This window comes from Anas platyrhynchos, chromosome 1, assembly GCF_047663525.1.
Source record: "Anas platyrhynchos isolate ZD024472 breed Pekin duck chromosome 1, IASCAAS_PekinDuck_T2T, whole genome shotgun sequence".
Classification (NCBI taxonomy): Eukaryota; Metazoa; Chordata; class Aves; order Anseriformes; family Anatidae; genus Anas; species Anas platyrhynchos.
Window position 1 is genome coordinate 83,919,969 of NC_092587.1, and position 13,573 is coordinate 83,933,541.

Sequence of the window (13,573 nt, forward strand, 5' to 3'; positions counted from 1 at the left end):
GCACAGCCACCCGCCTAACCCCGGCCGCCTGGCTGTGGCACCGTCTGACCCTGCACATTTTAAAGTCTGGTATCCGAGAAACCTACGGGAGGCTGCCCAAAATAACTCTGAAACTTTTACGACAAGATAAATTGAGGGGTTGAGGTAAGGGAGTTTCAGGTGACAAACAGATGGTTTGTGGCACCCGGCTTCTGTGCAGCTGCATTATCAGTTCTCCATTTAAGTCCATAAGGGAGAAACTGCACCTTGGAAAGGGACTACACGGGCTCCATGATTGCCTTTGTAAGATCACGGTGCTCCTGCTAGCCTCTGCAGAAGTTTCCACTGCAGTTATTACAAAATCCCGAAGGCTGGACTTTCCTCCAGTGTTACTTAACTGAGAGGGCAGAGCTTCTCTGAGCTCTGGGAGGGATTAGGAGCAGGCATGCTTTTTATAGTACATTTATTTTGGATTCTAGAGCAGCAAATATACTGCCACACATCCCCAGCTTTTATTTAGCTTTGATCTGCTCAGTCTACATCAGTCACCTACCTGTCTCATTTAACTCACTCATCCTCAGCCAATTAAGAGGCAGATGGGTCCATTAGTGATAAAAATTCTTGAGGAAGATCTAAAAACCAAGCATTTCTTCCCCTCCACCAGTGCATTTACACACACCACTCAATAAGCCTCAAGGACTCCCAGTCAGCACGACTTCGGTGCAAGAATAACTCAAGGCGAGCAATGTTTAGCATGAGTTTATTTGTACAGGAATTGCAGGATCATTAAGGTCCAAAACCCAGTTCCCAAGGGTGAACAAGTGAATACCACAGTGCAGAACAGCAGATCGAGTTCTTGTGACCAATCTCACATCAGGGCTCGTCACGAATCCAAGTACTCCTAGTATCTTGTTCTGCCAGCCTAAAGGAAAAACTCACTTTTCCGAACAAGCGTGAGATTTTTCCAAGAGCTGACTTCTAATAGTAAAAAAAAAAAAAAAAAAAAAGGAAATAAACATAGAAAAAAAGCTTTCAAATTTCAACAAAAAGTGCAGTTTTAATCAGAAAGAAAGACAGACAAGCCCAATGCAGATACTTCAGTGAGCAGCCTTCTCTTCCGAAGAAGAGAAACTGGAGTGCTCCAACCATTCCCACAAAAGCTTCTACAGCTATCGCCCGGCATCCCACCTCGCAATGAGTTTCAATGAAATTAAAGAGCAGATATGAAAGACACTTTGCCATAGTTAACAAGTCATTGACAGCAATGGTTTGAGTAAGACTTCGACGCAAAAGCTACAAGTATCACTTATCCATTTGGCTCTCCCGATGCCCAAATTAGACCAATTTGCCAGTAATGATGGCCAGCTTATTGCTTATTTCATTGCCTAACATTTATGGCACTCTGATTCAACAGGTTTAGTAAGAGGGACAGCAAACAATTTCTGTCAGTACACTGAATTGAAGCAATTTGCCCAAGTTATTTCCTAAGAGGCCTTTTCCCAACCAATGGCACGACAAGCAGAGATCCCTACAAACGTTTGCAGGAACTCTAACGATCAGAAAAACCCACAACATCTAAGCACAAGACCATACCAAGTGCTTAACTCGGCAACTCCATCACAAAAACCATGGGGTTTTAAGTCTCATTAAATCTCCAGGTACTTGGACTAGATTTAAACACTATCTTCTGCTTTGTAGATCAGCATAGGGATTTCAGGGAAGTGACTAAAACCCACCCTGGTCTCCGTGGTAGCATCTTGATCAAATATAAGACTTCACCCAGCTTACAAATGAGCAAAAATATCAATAAACTGTATGTTAAGGAGGACTCGGTGATAAATATTCAGAACAGTTGCTTAGCCTCAGACTGACTTAGCCCCGCAGAGTTTGAGCTACAGGAAGAAGAGAGCTATTTTAAAGCACAGGGTCTCGTTTCCCAGAAGCCTAGCCCTTCGGAATGATGCACAGACACAAGTCCTGCAGTGCAGTGCCGCTGTAACTTCGCTTTGATGCTGCTGCCTTGAGGGAATGCCTTGGGGAAATAGCCTGAAGTGTAGCAGCCTGTCCCAAACCTCCACTTGCTACAGAAGCAGAGGAGAGTGCAGGTTCACATCATTTAGCACTAAAGGGAGACTGAATCAGGCAGCCTGAACTTGGCCTAAGGTCATCACTTTAACCTAGCACTTCTTCTCATGTTACTCCCAGCTACAGGGCCCCCAAAAACCTGACCCCAAACCAACCAGCACGCAGCAGATTAAGCTGCTGCTACCTGCGACAGCAGGCTGCCGGGACAGCTTGAAGTCAGGAAGGGGCAGGCTGCTGGCAGCACCACGATGAAAAGCTATCAATTATTTCAGCTCCACCTAGACTGCCAGGCTGAGCTTGTTTTGAAGGTAGTGACACCACACATCATCCCAGCAATCCCTTATAACTTAGTGCCAATACAATAGGTGATGTGCAACTCCAGGCTACAGCTTAACTACTCAAGACCTTCACATCCAGACTAAAAAGCATCAAATATTTATCATCCCAGAGCAATGTAAGATGCTGACAAGGGAACACAGCAGTCCTGCAAAGCTTAAACCGAGGAAGGCAGACGTTCAGAGAACAGCCATTCGACTTTTAAGAAAGCTTCCTTCGGATCCTCTGTTACAAGAGACATTAGCAAAAGCACAAATACTTTTGGCAGGAAGCTTGAGGTCTCCATAGCTCTGTCCCAGCATAAATCCAGGAGAGCTTTCTAGCACTTTCTTTTCCATTAGATACATCTGGCCCGATGTACAGCAGCCAAGGTACTCAAAGACCAGTAAGAAATAAGGCAGCTTGCTTCAAGCTAATGAGGACTCCCCCAAAGCATGGGCTGCTTCTTCCACAGGAGCTGATGCACAGAAAGTTCCTAAAGATCAGCCATGAGATTTCCTAAAGGTAAGCTGTGAGATGCTGTAAGAGATGAGCGTAAGCTATTTGAAATGAAAATCAAACACGTTCCTCTAGGCACTGGTTTACTTCTGCAGTGGGCACAGCTTTTTTTTTTTTTTAAAAAAAAAAAAAAAAGCCAACTGCAGCTATTTAAGAGATGAGAGCAATTAAACCCTTAAAAAGGCTTCCTCCATTCTGGTGATACTCTGTGCTGGTCCAAGTATTGCTCCTCATGCAGAAGTTACTCATTCTGGCAGTAAGCTTGCTCTAAGTCTGACACACATGACAACACCAGCAATTCATTAGTTTTTAAAAAAGCCTTCCAGCTAGTGTCTTGGGTGAGAGGTACCTTGCCTGCGTGCTACTCCAAGTCCAAGCCACAGTTTATACAAAAGAATGGGTTTACTTTTGAATCCAACTCCTTTGGCAGACTATTCAAGAGCATTCGATAAGAAAAAAGCCACCAAACTGTCTATTTGCTACTGAAGATGCTTACAAGACTGCTGGAGAAATTAACCTAAAGCATGCCTGGCTGCAGCCAGCTTCCTCAGTTGGATCCCTCCCTGCCTTCCTAAGCTAACTGAAGCAAATAGCAGCTCTGCTGCTGTACTGATGTGGTCTTCATCAATCAGTTATGTTGCAAGTTCTCCCACTTTTCATAACCAGAATCTTTGGTCCTACCAAGAAAAGGCAGTTTTTCACTGCCAGGTAAGAGCTGCACTGCTACTGTTTTCTACCTCTATTATCAGCTGTAGGTGTTTCATCTGCTTTCCCTTCTACACATGAATCATTTGTTTGACTCAGCACTTTGACTTTCAGCTGTCTGCGTGAGCTTGTGAGACCCAGGAAGGGTTAGCAATTAAGTATCCTTAAACACTGCACAGCTACATATTAAGTATCTCAACGATTTGCCTTTCTAGTTCTGCACACCTTTCTGTTTCTAGTACTTCTCTGGTGAAGCAAAGGAACCTCAGGATCATTTGCTATACATATTTTATTATTGCAATTCAGTGAAAAAGTCTTCCAGTCAGTTTCTAGTACTGCTGCATGCAGAACCATGGAACTCTGAACCATCCTTATAAAGCACAGGAGCATCAAAGCAGCAAGTTCAGCACATACCCGTTAAGAAGGTCAGCCTCCAAGGGAGCACACGCTCTCTCAGAGGCTGTTCTGAAAGCAGGGGTAGACTTCCACTACACACAGCCTCTGTGGAAAGCTCTGCTTAGGGTTTATATACATGAAGTGAAGGTTAAGACTGCTAAAGACAAAAATCTCAGCTTTAACCTCCCCAAATCCTATCTCATACAGTGACCAAGTGATAGTGACAAACTTAAAAAAAGTGATAAAGCTTAACCCTTAAGAGGAGACAGAAAGGCAAGCCTTCAGGACCTCCTGAATTTGTACAAGAAAAAAAACCCTCAGGAGGCACTTAAGGAATTTATGCTGTGGCAGACGTGCACATCAGACTACAAATTAGTGGTTTGGTTTTTCCTTTTTTTGCCTGCTGTGGACCCATGAGGAAGAAAGATAAGTCACACTTCAGTGTAAGAGCCGCGCTACTTTCCAACTGTGCCAATAACTGCTTCGAAAGAGACTTTATCTTAAGCCTATACTTAATAGTATTTTCCCCATCTTAACCATTCAAACAGCAGTTCCAATTTAAAGGTTTTAGTGCCTTATTCCAAGGACTTAATTTTTTAGATCAGGTTTTGGTGCATGATCAAGCCCTTCCATCCCTATTTGTACTCAAGAAGGGTTTAGCCAGCTCATGCTTTAGGAACGGATTTACTAATTCATCTTCAACTTCCAAGACGTTATCTTGAACTTGATGCAGGCCCACATACACCCATGTACTACAGGAAACAACCTTTAGGCCCTCTACGAGAGGGACAATATTCGCCCTGTTATCAGTTCTACACAGCCAGAAAGTAGAAGCAGCCCGAGCATGACACAAGCCCACTCTTGCACAATTAGTTCAATAGAAAGCTGACTAAAAATTGAACTGAGGAAGTATAAAGTAATGAGATTAGGCAATAGAAAGCAGAGTTCGGGATCAACTTCTGCTCTGCACAAGACGTTTTCCAGTCTTTGCTCTATTAACTAACCCAGTTCACTGAATACTCCACACTTAGGTGACATTAACAGCCATTTCCAAGACTGGTGCCTAGTTTTGTAACCATTCCTCTAACACTTGGCTGCTGGTTCTCTTCTCCCAGTGAGGAGGTAATAAGGCTCCTTGGCATTTGTAGAGATATACTGAAAAAAGGTTCTTCACACATCACCTGGCTGTGCATTCCTACCGCACACCAGGAAATGGATAGTCTGACAGTCCTATTTATTAGAAAGCCTCCAACTGGCAGTCATTGTGTATTTACACTTGGCAACTCGGCTTTTAGTAGCCTCCACTCAAGAACGCTGGAGAGAAACGATCAGTTGCAAGGCAACCAAGTCGGGTAGGACTGGCTATATGGCACGGGAGCATTGGCAAGGTAGTAGTTGCTGAAGTTCACATCACTAACATAAGGTGCTGGCTGGTAGTAACAGGTAACAGTAGTGGCATTAGGGATGATGTTCTGCTCCGCCAGTACTCTGAGAGCCAGCAGAGAAATCAAGTTGAGAGTCTGCCTTCGCTCGTGCCCCATGAGACACACCGTGCTCTCATTCACCACCCTGCGCAGGATCATGAGGTAGTCATATTTGCTCCTCTCTTCTTTGGAGAAGTGGTTCTGGAGGTAGGTCTCGAGCTTGCGCTGCTGATCCAGGATGTCTGGGAAGTCTATGAAGAACCGGGAGCACATGTAGCGCTCCAGTGTTTTGATCTCATCTTTATCCATGGGTCTGAAGTCCCGCACTAAGAGGTTACTGTACTTCAGAAGCCCACCACCTCGGATCTCTTCAGGATTTTTGGTAGCTATCAGCTTGTTCTGGAGGTGATCGAAAGCTGCTTCGAAGTCTCCATACATACTCTCCCCAATCACAGTTGGATGGAAGTGCTCTGACATGGGGTTTTCCGAGTAGTCATAGTAGAAAAGCAGGGAATCCAGTATGATTTGGAAGGAGTCCACACTGAACTCGAACTGTCGTCTTATACAGTCTACAAACTTCAGCTCCACATTCCTACCATGTTTGTTGGAGAGTGATATCAAGCTCCAGCGGTCCGATTCTGTGGACACTTTAACCAGCTTCTGGATGTAGGCTTCCTTCAGTGTTACTGGACTGATTTTTAGCTTGCTTACTCCTTCTGGCAAGAAATTCAGGAGGGAACGCAACACCACATCTCGAACTAGCTGAAACTCTGCCTCACTCGGAAGAGACACTTGAAAAATGAGATCCAGGTCTTTGCATCCCAGACCATTATCCTTGACCAGGACGTGGCCAGCTGCAGAGCCATTCAGACGGACATCATGTACCGCAATGCCTGCTTCATTCAGCCTGCTCCGAACGGTCTGAACAATGTCCTTCAGAGTTATCTTCAGCGTCGGGAAGTTACCTCGTCCATGGATCGGGACCACCTCTGTAAGAACCTCATGCAGGCGGCTGACCTGCTCCCAGTTCAGTACGCTGCATGACATGCAGTCTGTATTACTTCCTTTGCTTGCCATGTTCAGGTTTTTCTTCTCCAAAGAAACTGTAAGGAGGTGGAGGAGGAAAAAAAAAAAAAGTAAGTTAAACTTTCGGTTTGCACTTCCTAAATATACACCCTATGCTCTGCTTGCTGTCTACATGTAGAACCTAAAAAGAAATAATTATACAGACTAATGATTATCAGCAAGCCTTTCACCTGAAATGATTCTCAGCTTCCCTACTTGTTCAGACACAAAATATAGTTGTCTGTGTCCTTCTTGGTGATGCAGAGTTAAGTACCGCACCACAGCAGTTAATTTCAAAGGGCAATTATCAATGAATAATACAAATAAGCTTTGCCCAGGTTTCCAAGATCCGCGGTACCAGCTGAAGCCAGTGAGAACCATAAGCACAGAAGGCTTCCAAAAGCTAACCTTGAACTTGTTTCATTATAGGTAAAGCTCAAACCTCTCTCCAGCTAAAACAACAGTAGAAAACACTCAGGTGTTTTAGTTCCAGGGCTTATAGATCCAATCCACTGAAAGCACTCCAGTTATGCCAGAGGCACAAGATTGCTTTTTCATAGAAGTTTTTTGCTTTCTTAGTATCTCCAGTAGTTTCCATTATCTCCCTCTTACAGGAGAAGGGAGAAGTCCACCTTGCTCCTGCAAAAACTATAGAACTTCAGCATCTTGGAGAGCATTTCAGCTACAAAGCCAGATAACAGAACTTTTAAATTTGCATTCCAGTCTGCAAGCAATTCTTTTTCAGATACACTACATAATCAAATTACCTTTTGGGCAATATTCCTACTTTCCCTGACCTTTTTAGTCGTTTGTGGAGGGAGAACAAGTTTGTAAGAGCTGGCATATATTCAGGTGGGATTAAGGCACACATGTCAGCGTTACACTAAGGACCTGAGAACCTCAATGACCAGATTTTGTCACAGCTTAGTCCAAGCTTTAGCACTTTAAGGAGCGCTGTCATGGCTCTTGTAACAGTTGAGCAGATATTCTCTGGTACTTCAGCAGCTTGTTTTGAGGTACATCAATACTTACATATACTCTACAGTCACTCAACTCCAACAGGAGTTAATACACTTTCCTGTTTAAGTGTTACAGCTTTTTATGGTGGCCAGGTGCTCCCTGACAGCTACAGACTGAGGTCTCACCTTCATCTGCCCCAAGTACTTGTGAAGGCTGCGCTGGCAGCTGCCAAGGTCAGAGCACTCAGACTTAGCGCAGTTAACTCCTGCCAACCGGGAGCTGCTTAAAAAGCAACCACACTGTTTGGCAACACGAACCAGCACTGCGTGGGGAACGCTTCAAGCAAGATTCAAGCAGCAGCTCTTGTTATCTCTTGCTTGTCAGCCTCCAGCTTTTGGCTTTCAAGAAGCTTTTTGACTGTGTTCACAGAGGTGACAGAGCAAGACGGCAATGCAGAAGTGCTCCGGGGGAAGCAGCTTCTGTCCTTGGGCATAAGCAGCTGCGTATCATATCAGCTTCAGTAGCCATGAAACTAACTTGTGATTCATAAAATAATTAATCCAGGACAAAGCAAGGGCTTCTTCAAACCCTTACTGCTCCAGCACAGCATAACCCCAGAGGCACCGAGGCTGACAGGAGCTGCCCTCAGGCATATTAAAACACACTTTCACCTTAAAGCACTATCTTCTCCACAGCACGGGAGTCTCTCCTGACTCCTGGCTCACTCTGCAAGCCCACAGGCTCCTCCTTTCCAGCTGTGGGCTCCTCAGCAGCTGGGGCAAGGCACACAGCACCCCACAGGAGGACTTCTCCAGCGCAGCTTTCCACCCCACCGCCCGCCCTTGGTTGGGCTCCAGCGTTTTTGTCGTGCAGGGGCACAGCGTGCATCGCTGCCCTTACTACCACAGAAATAATCACCACACGCCAAGCCCCAGAGACTCGAAAAACGAGGAGCTCCGCGCTCCTTCTCGCCTCGCCTCACCCCGTCCCCGCTCACCTCAGCCCGGCCCCGCCGCGCCGCCCGGCCCCGCTCCCGCGCACGCCTCCCTGCCCCCTCCGCCCGCCCTTTATGGCCGCGCCGCCGCCCCGCCTCCGCTCCTCCTCCGCCCTCAGGGGCGGCTTCTCCTCACACACGGACAGACGGACACACGGACACGGTGCCGGGACCGAGCCCGAGGAGAAGGGGACCGGCTGCCTCGATCACGGGGAGCCCAACGCCACAGTGGTTGTCCTGAAGAGACACCCCCCCCCACCCCGGGGCGAAAGCCTCAAGGAAGAAAAACTGCACTTGCTGCTGGAAACCCTCAGTATTTGGGGCAAAAGAGGAGAAAAGGGAGCTGGGGTGGTTGCTGTGTGCCTCGCTGTGCCACAGCTGTGTTTGCAAAGCACTGGGAAAAACACATCTGGAGTGCTGTTCTGTCACACGCACCAAGGGGAGATGGAGTCAAAGCTGTGAGAGGAGACTGAAAAGCTGCTCTTTGCTCAGCCACCAGAAACAGCCCCTCAGCCACCAAAACAAAAGCCGGGCAGGCATATGGGTGGATTTCTTTTCTTTCTGTATCTTCCTCTATGAGCACACTTGGCATAGGTCAGCATCTTTTTGTCTGCTGACAGCACCATCCCTTCAGGCTAGTGCAGCAGAGAGGGAGGGGATTAAAACTAACTCATTTTAGACACCTGCTAGATAACAAAATCCATAATAGGGTTGCCTGTGACAGAGTTACAGGGTTGAACTTCTGAATGCAGGACATCTTTTTCAACATTTTTTTTCCTGTGCTTCTGAAACAAGAAAGAGAAATAGGGAACTCAAAAAGGAGTAATAGCAGACATGACGGAGGCATAACCACCGGTAGGGAAGTGTCTCACTCGGAGGTTAAAATACTGAATGGTCTCCCCTGTTAAAAAGGTGTTTTCAGCAGTACTTCTGCCTCACATGCCATTGTCTATTTTGGATGGTATGTTTTCTGTTCCTTCTTGGAGAAACAGCAATTACACGTTGAAAAAATATGCTGTAATATTTATTTGACATCAATAAAGGCAAAGAAACTTGCAGCACAATGATATTACAGATGTTAAAATACTGATACAAAGATCGTATTTTATTTGTTTAGAAGTTCTTGTTTCACAAAACTGTGAAAACAAAGAGGTACATCAACCATGTCGTAGACATTGAGTATGCTTCAGTGGAAGTTCAGAGCTCTTTGTCGTGAATTTAAACCTCCTGAAAATATGGCAGTCGCTACCCATCGATCCTACAGGAAGGCCAGAGGGACTGGATTTTGAAACAGTGTGTGAAACCTGCTGGGCAAGGCTTGTGTAGGTTGCAGGAGGAGCGAGGAATGCATCTTTGAGTAATGGACGCCTAGGGGAGCGAGCCCGTTTCCCCCTGGCAGGAGCCAGCCTCCTGTTATCCATCTGCATCTGCGCAGTGGATTCCTGTGCCGTGAGGATGGAAAACACGGGAAGGCACAGCCCACTGGCGAGACAAGAGATTAAAAATGCATGAGTGCTGTGGCTGCTGAGGGGGTTCTGACCCCGTCCCAGAGCACAAAGTGCCTGACATTTAGGCAGGACCGTCTCACTGTCAGCTCGAACACCAAGCCTAGGGAGAAGTGGCAGGAGACAATCCCAGTCTCAGCAAACCCTCCTTTCTTCGAGAACAACTGGGGGACAGATTCCTGCTGAGAGGCACCATCTCCCTCTGCTCCTGGATGATCACCCTCCTGCCCTTCTCCCACAGCCGCTCCGTCCCTCATCTCTGCCTGCAACCCCACAGCTATGCTTGCTCCTCTCCTGCCTGTAGCTTCCCTGTGTTGGGTTCCCCTTTGGGACACACTCTCTGGGAACCATTTCAAAGAGTTTTCAGAGAGGATGGGGAAGGAGGAAAGACCAAATTGGTGCTGGGACATTACCGTAACAGAGGGGAAAAAAAAAAAAAAAAAGAGTCTGGAAACCGCCAAAACAGAGCTAAGGATGAAGTTTTATAAACACAGAGCAACGTGTTCATTTTAATCCAGTAAATAGGGCAGCAAATTTGGCAGATGAAATGCACTTAAAAACTTGTAAGTCAGCTCAGTGACCTGGCACTGTCAGATTAGTTTCCTTTCGTGATGCATTGCCGAACGTAATGTGTCACTATAAATCTTGCTAGCTGCAACTGTTAAAGCCATAAAGTGAAGTAGGGTTATTAATACACACTAGTAAAAGCTGTCAGGCTCTATTCTGTAATTGAGCATCAAATCTGCAGTTGGAAAACGTTCCCTTTTGTTTGACATGTGGGATAACTGCATGTCTGCAGATACTGAGAGCATGGAGACAGGTAAGAACATCCCCGTCATGTGGGGTTATTGTGAAATCCTCCTGCAGAGTATCAGGAGTGAGCTCCTCTCTCTGTTAGTAGCTGCCTCTACAAGTCTTTGAGGTTTCCTGTGGGGAGACGCAGCAATTTTCCCTCTCGATAAATAAAAATAGACATGTAAAGTCTTGTATAGACCCACAGAGTCTAATGCTGGGAAGAGTAGTCTTTCACAAATCTGAGGTTAAATTTGCCACTAAAAGCACAGCAACAGCTGAAAGGTTGTCTGAGGGATGAGATGCTACCGCGTAGGGCTCTCCAGCTCCCACCAAGTTCCCAAGCTCAGCAAAAGCTGAGAGGCATTTCTCCAAGAGGCAAGAAATGCCACCAGGGTGCTTCACCAGCAGGACCCATGCAAAACATGACCTTCAAATACCTGCTACATGGAGACCTGAGGAGGACACAGAAACTGAGTCATTGTCTCTCACAAATGTCTTAAGACGTGTTTCCACCTGTTGGCCCTTTCACACAGCATTTTTGCTTCTGCAGTAGACCCAGTTTTGCTGATCTGGAGTGGGAAGCCCAGGGAAGCCCAGCACTTTCTTTCCCATTACAAATGAGCAGCGTTGAGATTTCTCCCACGTCAGCCCTCCCTCGTGATGCATGCTGAGATGGAATGCACTTACTGGAGTGAGTGGGCAGTGGTCCGTCATCTGAGTTGTTTTTCCTTGCACCTGAGCTTGCCCCAGCTACTTAATTAGTCACACGGTTTCCCAGAACCCGGGGGGAGAACGAACCGTTAACAAATTTCGGTGGCGTAGGAGAAGACAAAAGCTGAAGAGGGGGAGGAGAAGGGGGAGTTTGCAAATCAAACTGAAAAAAATATTTACTCTATTTTGGGAGTTGTGAGCAAACCCAGGATACATCACCATATGCTCAAGCTGCAGGTGGCAGACACAGCAAAGGGGAGTTCACAGAAACAGTGAAGTTGTTTAGGGAGTGCAGCCTCACTCGTGTGAAGCTCTTGCACACGAATCTTGTACTTTCCCTCACCACAGATTTTCACTTTGAAATTACAGCTTTTTCCCATTCCCTTATCATCTGTAGCTCAGGGAGCTGATGTACAGGAGTGTAGTGATCACACCACACCTGCAGCAACCCCACAGGCATCTGACAGCAGTCTTCTGCATGTGAGCTCAGTCTGTTGCTTCTGTCACTGTAAAAAAAAAAAAAAAAAAAAAAAAAAAAAGGCTACTGGTCATCTGGTCATCCTCACAAATTCACAGATTTGAAGGCTAACAGACATGATTAACTATCACTTAGTACTCATAAAATACTGACATAAACTCACAGCCCCTTCAATAACACATACTTGCCTGGAGACTTCATTCAAATCCCTCAAGAGTTGGATAGTCCAGTGCTTTGCCATAGTAGTTTGTTGCAGCTGTTAGTTACTTTCACAAATAAAGGTCCACAGAGTTTGATCTGGTTTTAATTTTCACCTACCTTTATTTTCAGTATGCTTTTAATTTTCCCTGATAGATGATGGGGGCTTTTATTGAAAAGTTGCCTGAATTCTTTATGATTTTTTTTTCAACAAGTCCTTTTCTTCTAGCTGGTGGCAATGGTAACTGGAAAAGGAGGTTTTGCATACATAAAGTAGGTATGTAGTTTAAAATAATCTAAATCGGAGCTATCAGAGACTCTCCTAACCCATGCTCGGAGGTCAGGTTTATGCCACCGGGCAGTGAGGCAGCTCAAGGAACTGACCCAGCTGAAAACTGATCCAGCCGAAGAGGTCAAATTCAGCTGGGCTAGCCTGCTAACAGGGCCACCACGCAATCGCATGGGCACCAGCACAAGCATGGGAGGTGAGGCAGGTTGACAGCAAACTTTACCTGGACTGAGAAGCCTTTGGGCTTACCTAAAGCACATGTAACTCTTGGCCTGCTTTGTGGGCCGCCAGCACTGTGCATGGAAACTCTATAACCCTGTAAGCTGCTGTGTCCCAGCACAAGGCTGACAACCTTGCTCTCTACCGGCATGGGTCGGGGAGTCCTTGAAGAGCACGTGGGTGGGTAGCATCTCTGTCAGGGTTTCTGCTGTGGCCTGTCCTGCAGTGTGACAGCTGCCCCTCCAAGCCCCAGCTCCATCCACCTCTCTTGGTGGATGGGGATAACAATCTCCCTTTCCACCAGGTTTAATCTCACCTTATCAGGTCTGAGGTGACTGCCAGCCTCACCCCCCTCCGTGGCCAGCTGGCATCCTACAATGCTCTGAGGGGCCCCTGCAGACTGTTTTTGTAGCAGTTCAGCCTACAGCTGTCTCATCCAGGGCTGTGCAAGAACAATCCTCCCAGTGACAGATAATCGGGGCTTTCAGGCTCTCTTATCTCATACAGGGGAGGTAGGGTAAGGTTACACATCTCAGTCTGGGAAAACAGCATTACCATACCTCTTTCTTATGAAACCCAACATTTTCCTTCTGTTTAGAAACTTGTCAGGCAGCCTATGGGCCTTTCTGCCTATGCTGGGAAAAACTTGCAGCTACATGCTAGAGATCACTTTAGACAAAGTTTGAGGAAGTAAAGTATCGAGATCTTTTGCGATAAGGAAAAGCCAAGGCTGTGGATGTGCTGCATGGTGATGTTTTCCATGGGTGTCCTGCTAAGACAGCACATCTTACTCTGTGTGAGTAAGAGCGCTCTATCTCCTCTCATCCTACAACAGGTCTGAACCCTATGCAGGGCAGAAATAAAGCTGCACCAAGATTTCTGCATTGCTCCATGATCTTCCATAGCTTAACTTGTAATAAATCTTGGATTCAAGGA

At 46.2% G+C, this 13,573-nt stretch overlaps 1 protein-coding gene across 1 annotated transcript; it reads right to left on the bottom strand.

The window, feature by feature from the left end:
- Positions 1–722: 722 nt before the first annotated feature.
- On the bottom strand, positions 723–8,527 carry TENT5C (terminal nucleotidyltransferase 5C). Its single transcript, XM_027449699.3, has 2 exons — positions 8,446–8,527; positions 723–6,526 (listed from the first exon to the last, which is right to left on the bottom strand). Exon 2 carries the CDS (start codon positions 6,498–6,500, stop codon positions 5,328–5,330), a length of 1,173 nt encoding a protein of 390 aa, XP_027305500.1. The 5' UTR covers positions 6,501–6,526; positions 8,446–8,527; the 3' UTR covers positions 723–5,327.
- Between the last annotated feature and the right edge of the window lie 5,046 nt (positions 8,528–13,573).

Bases quoted from the DNA above. Each gene is read 5' to 3' on its own strand.
- TENT5C (XM_027449699.3), bottom strand. From the start codon at position 6,500: ATGGCAAGCAAAGGAAGTAATACAGACTGCATGTCATGCAGCGTACTG.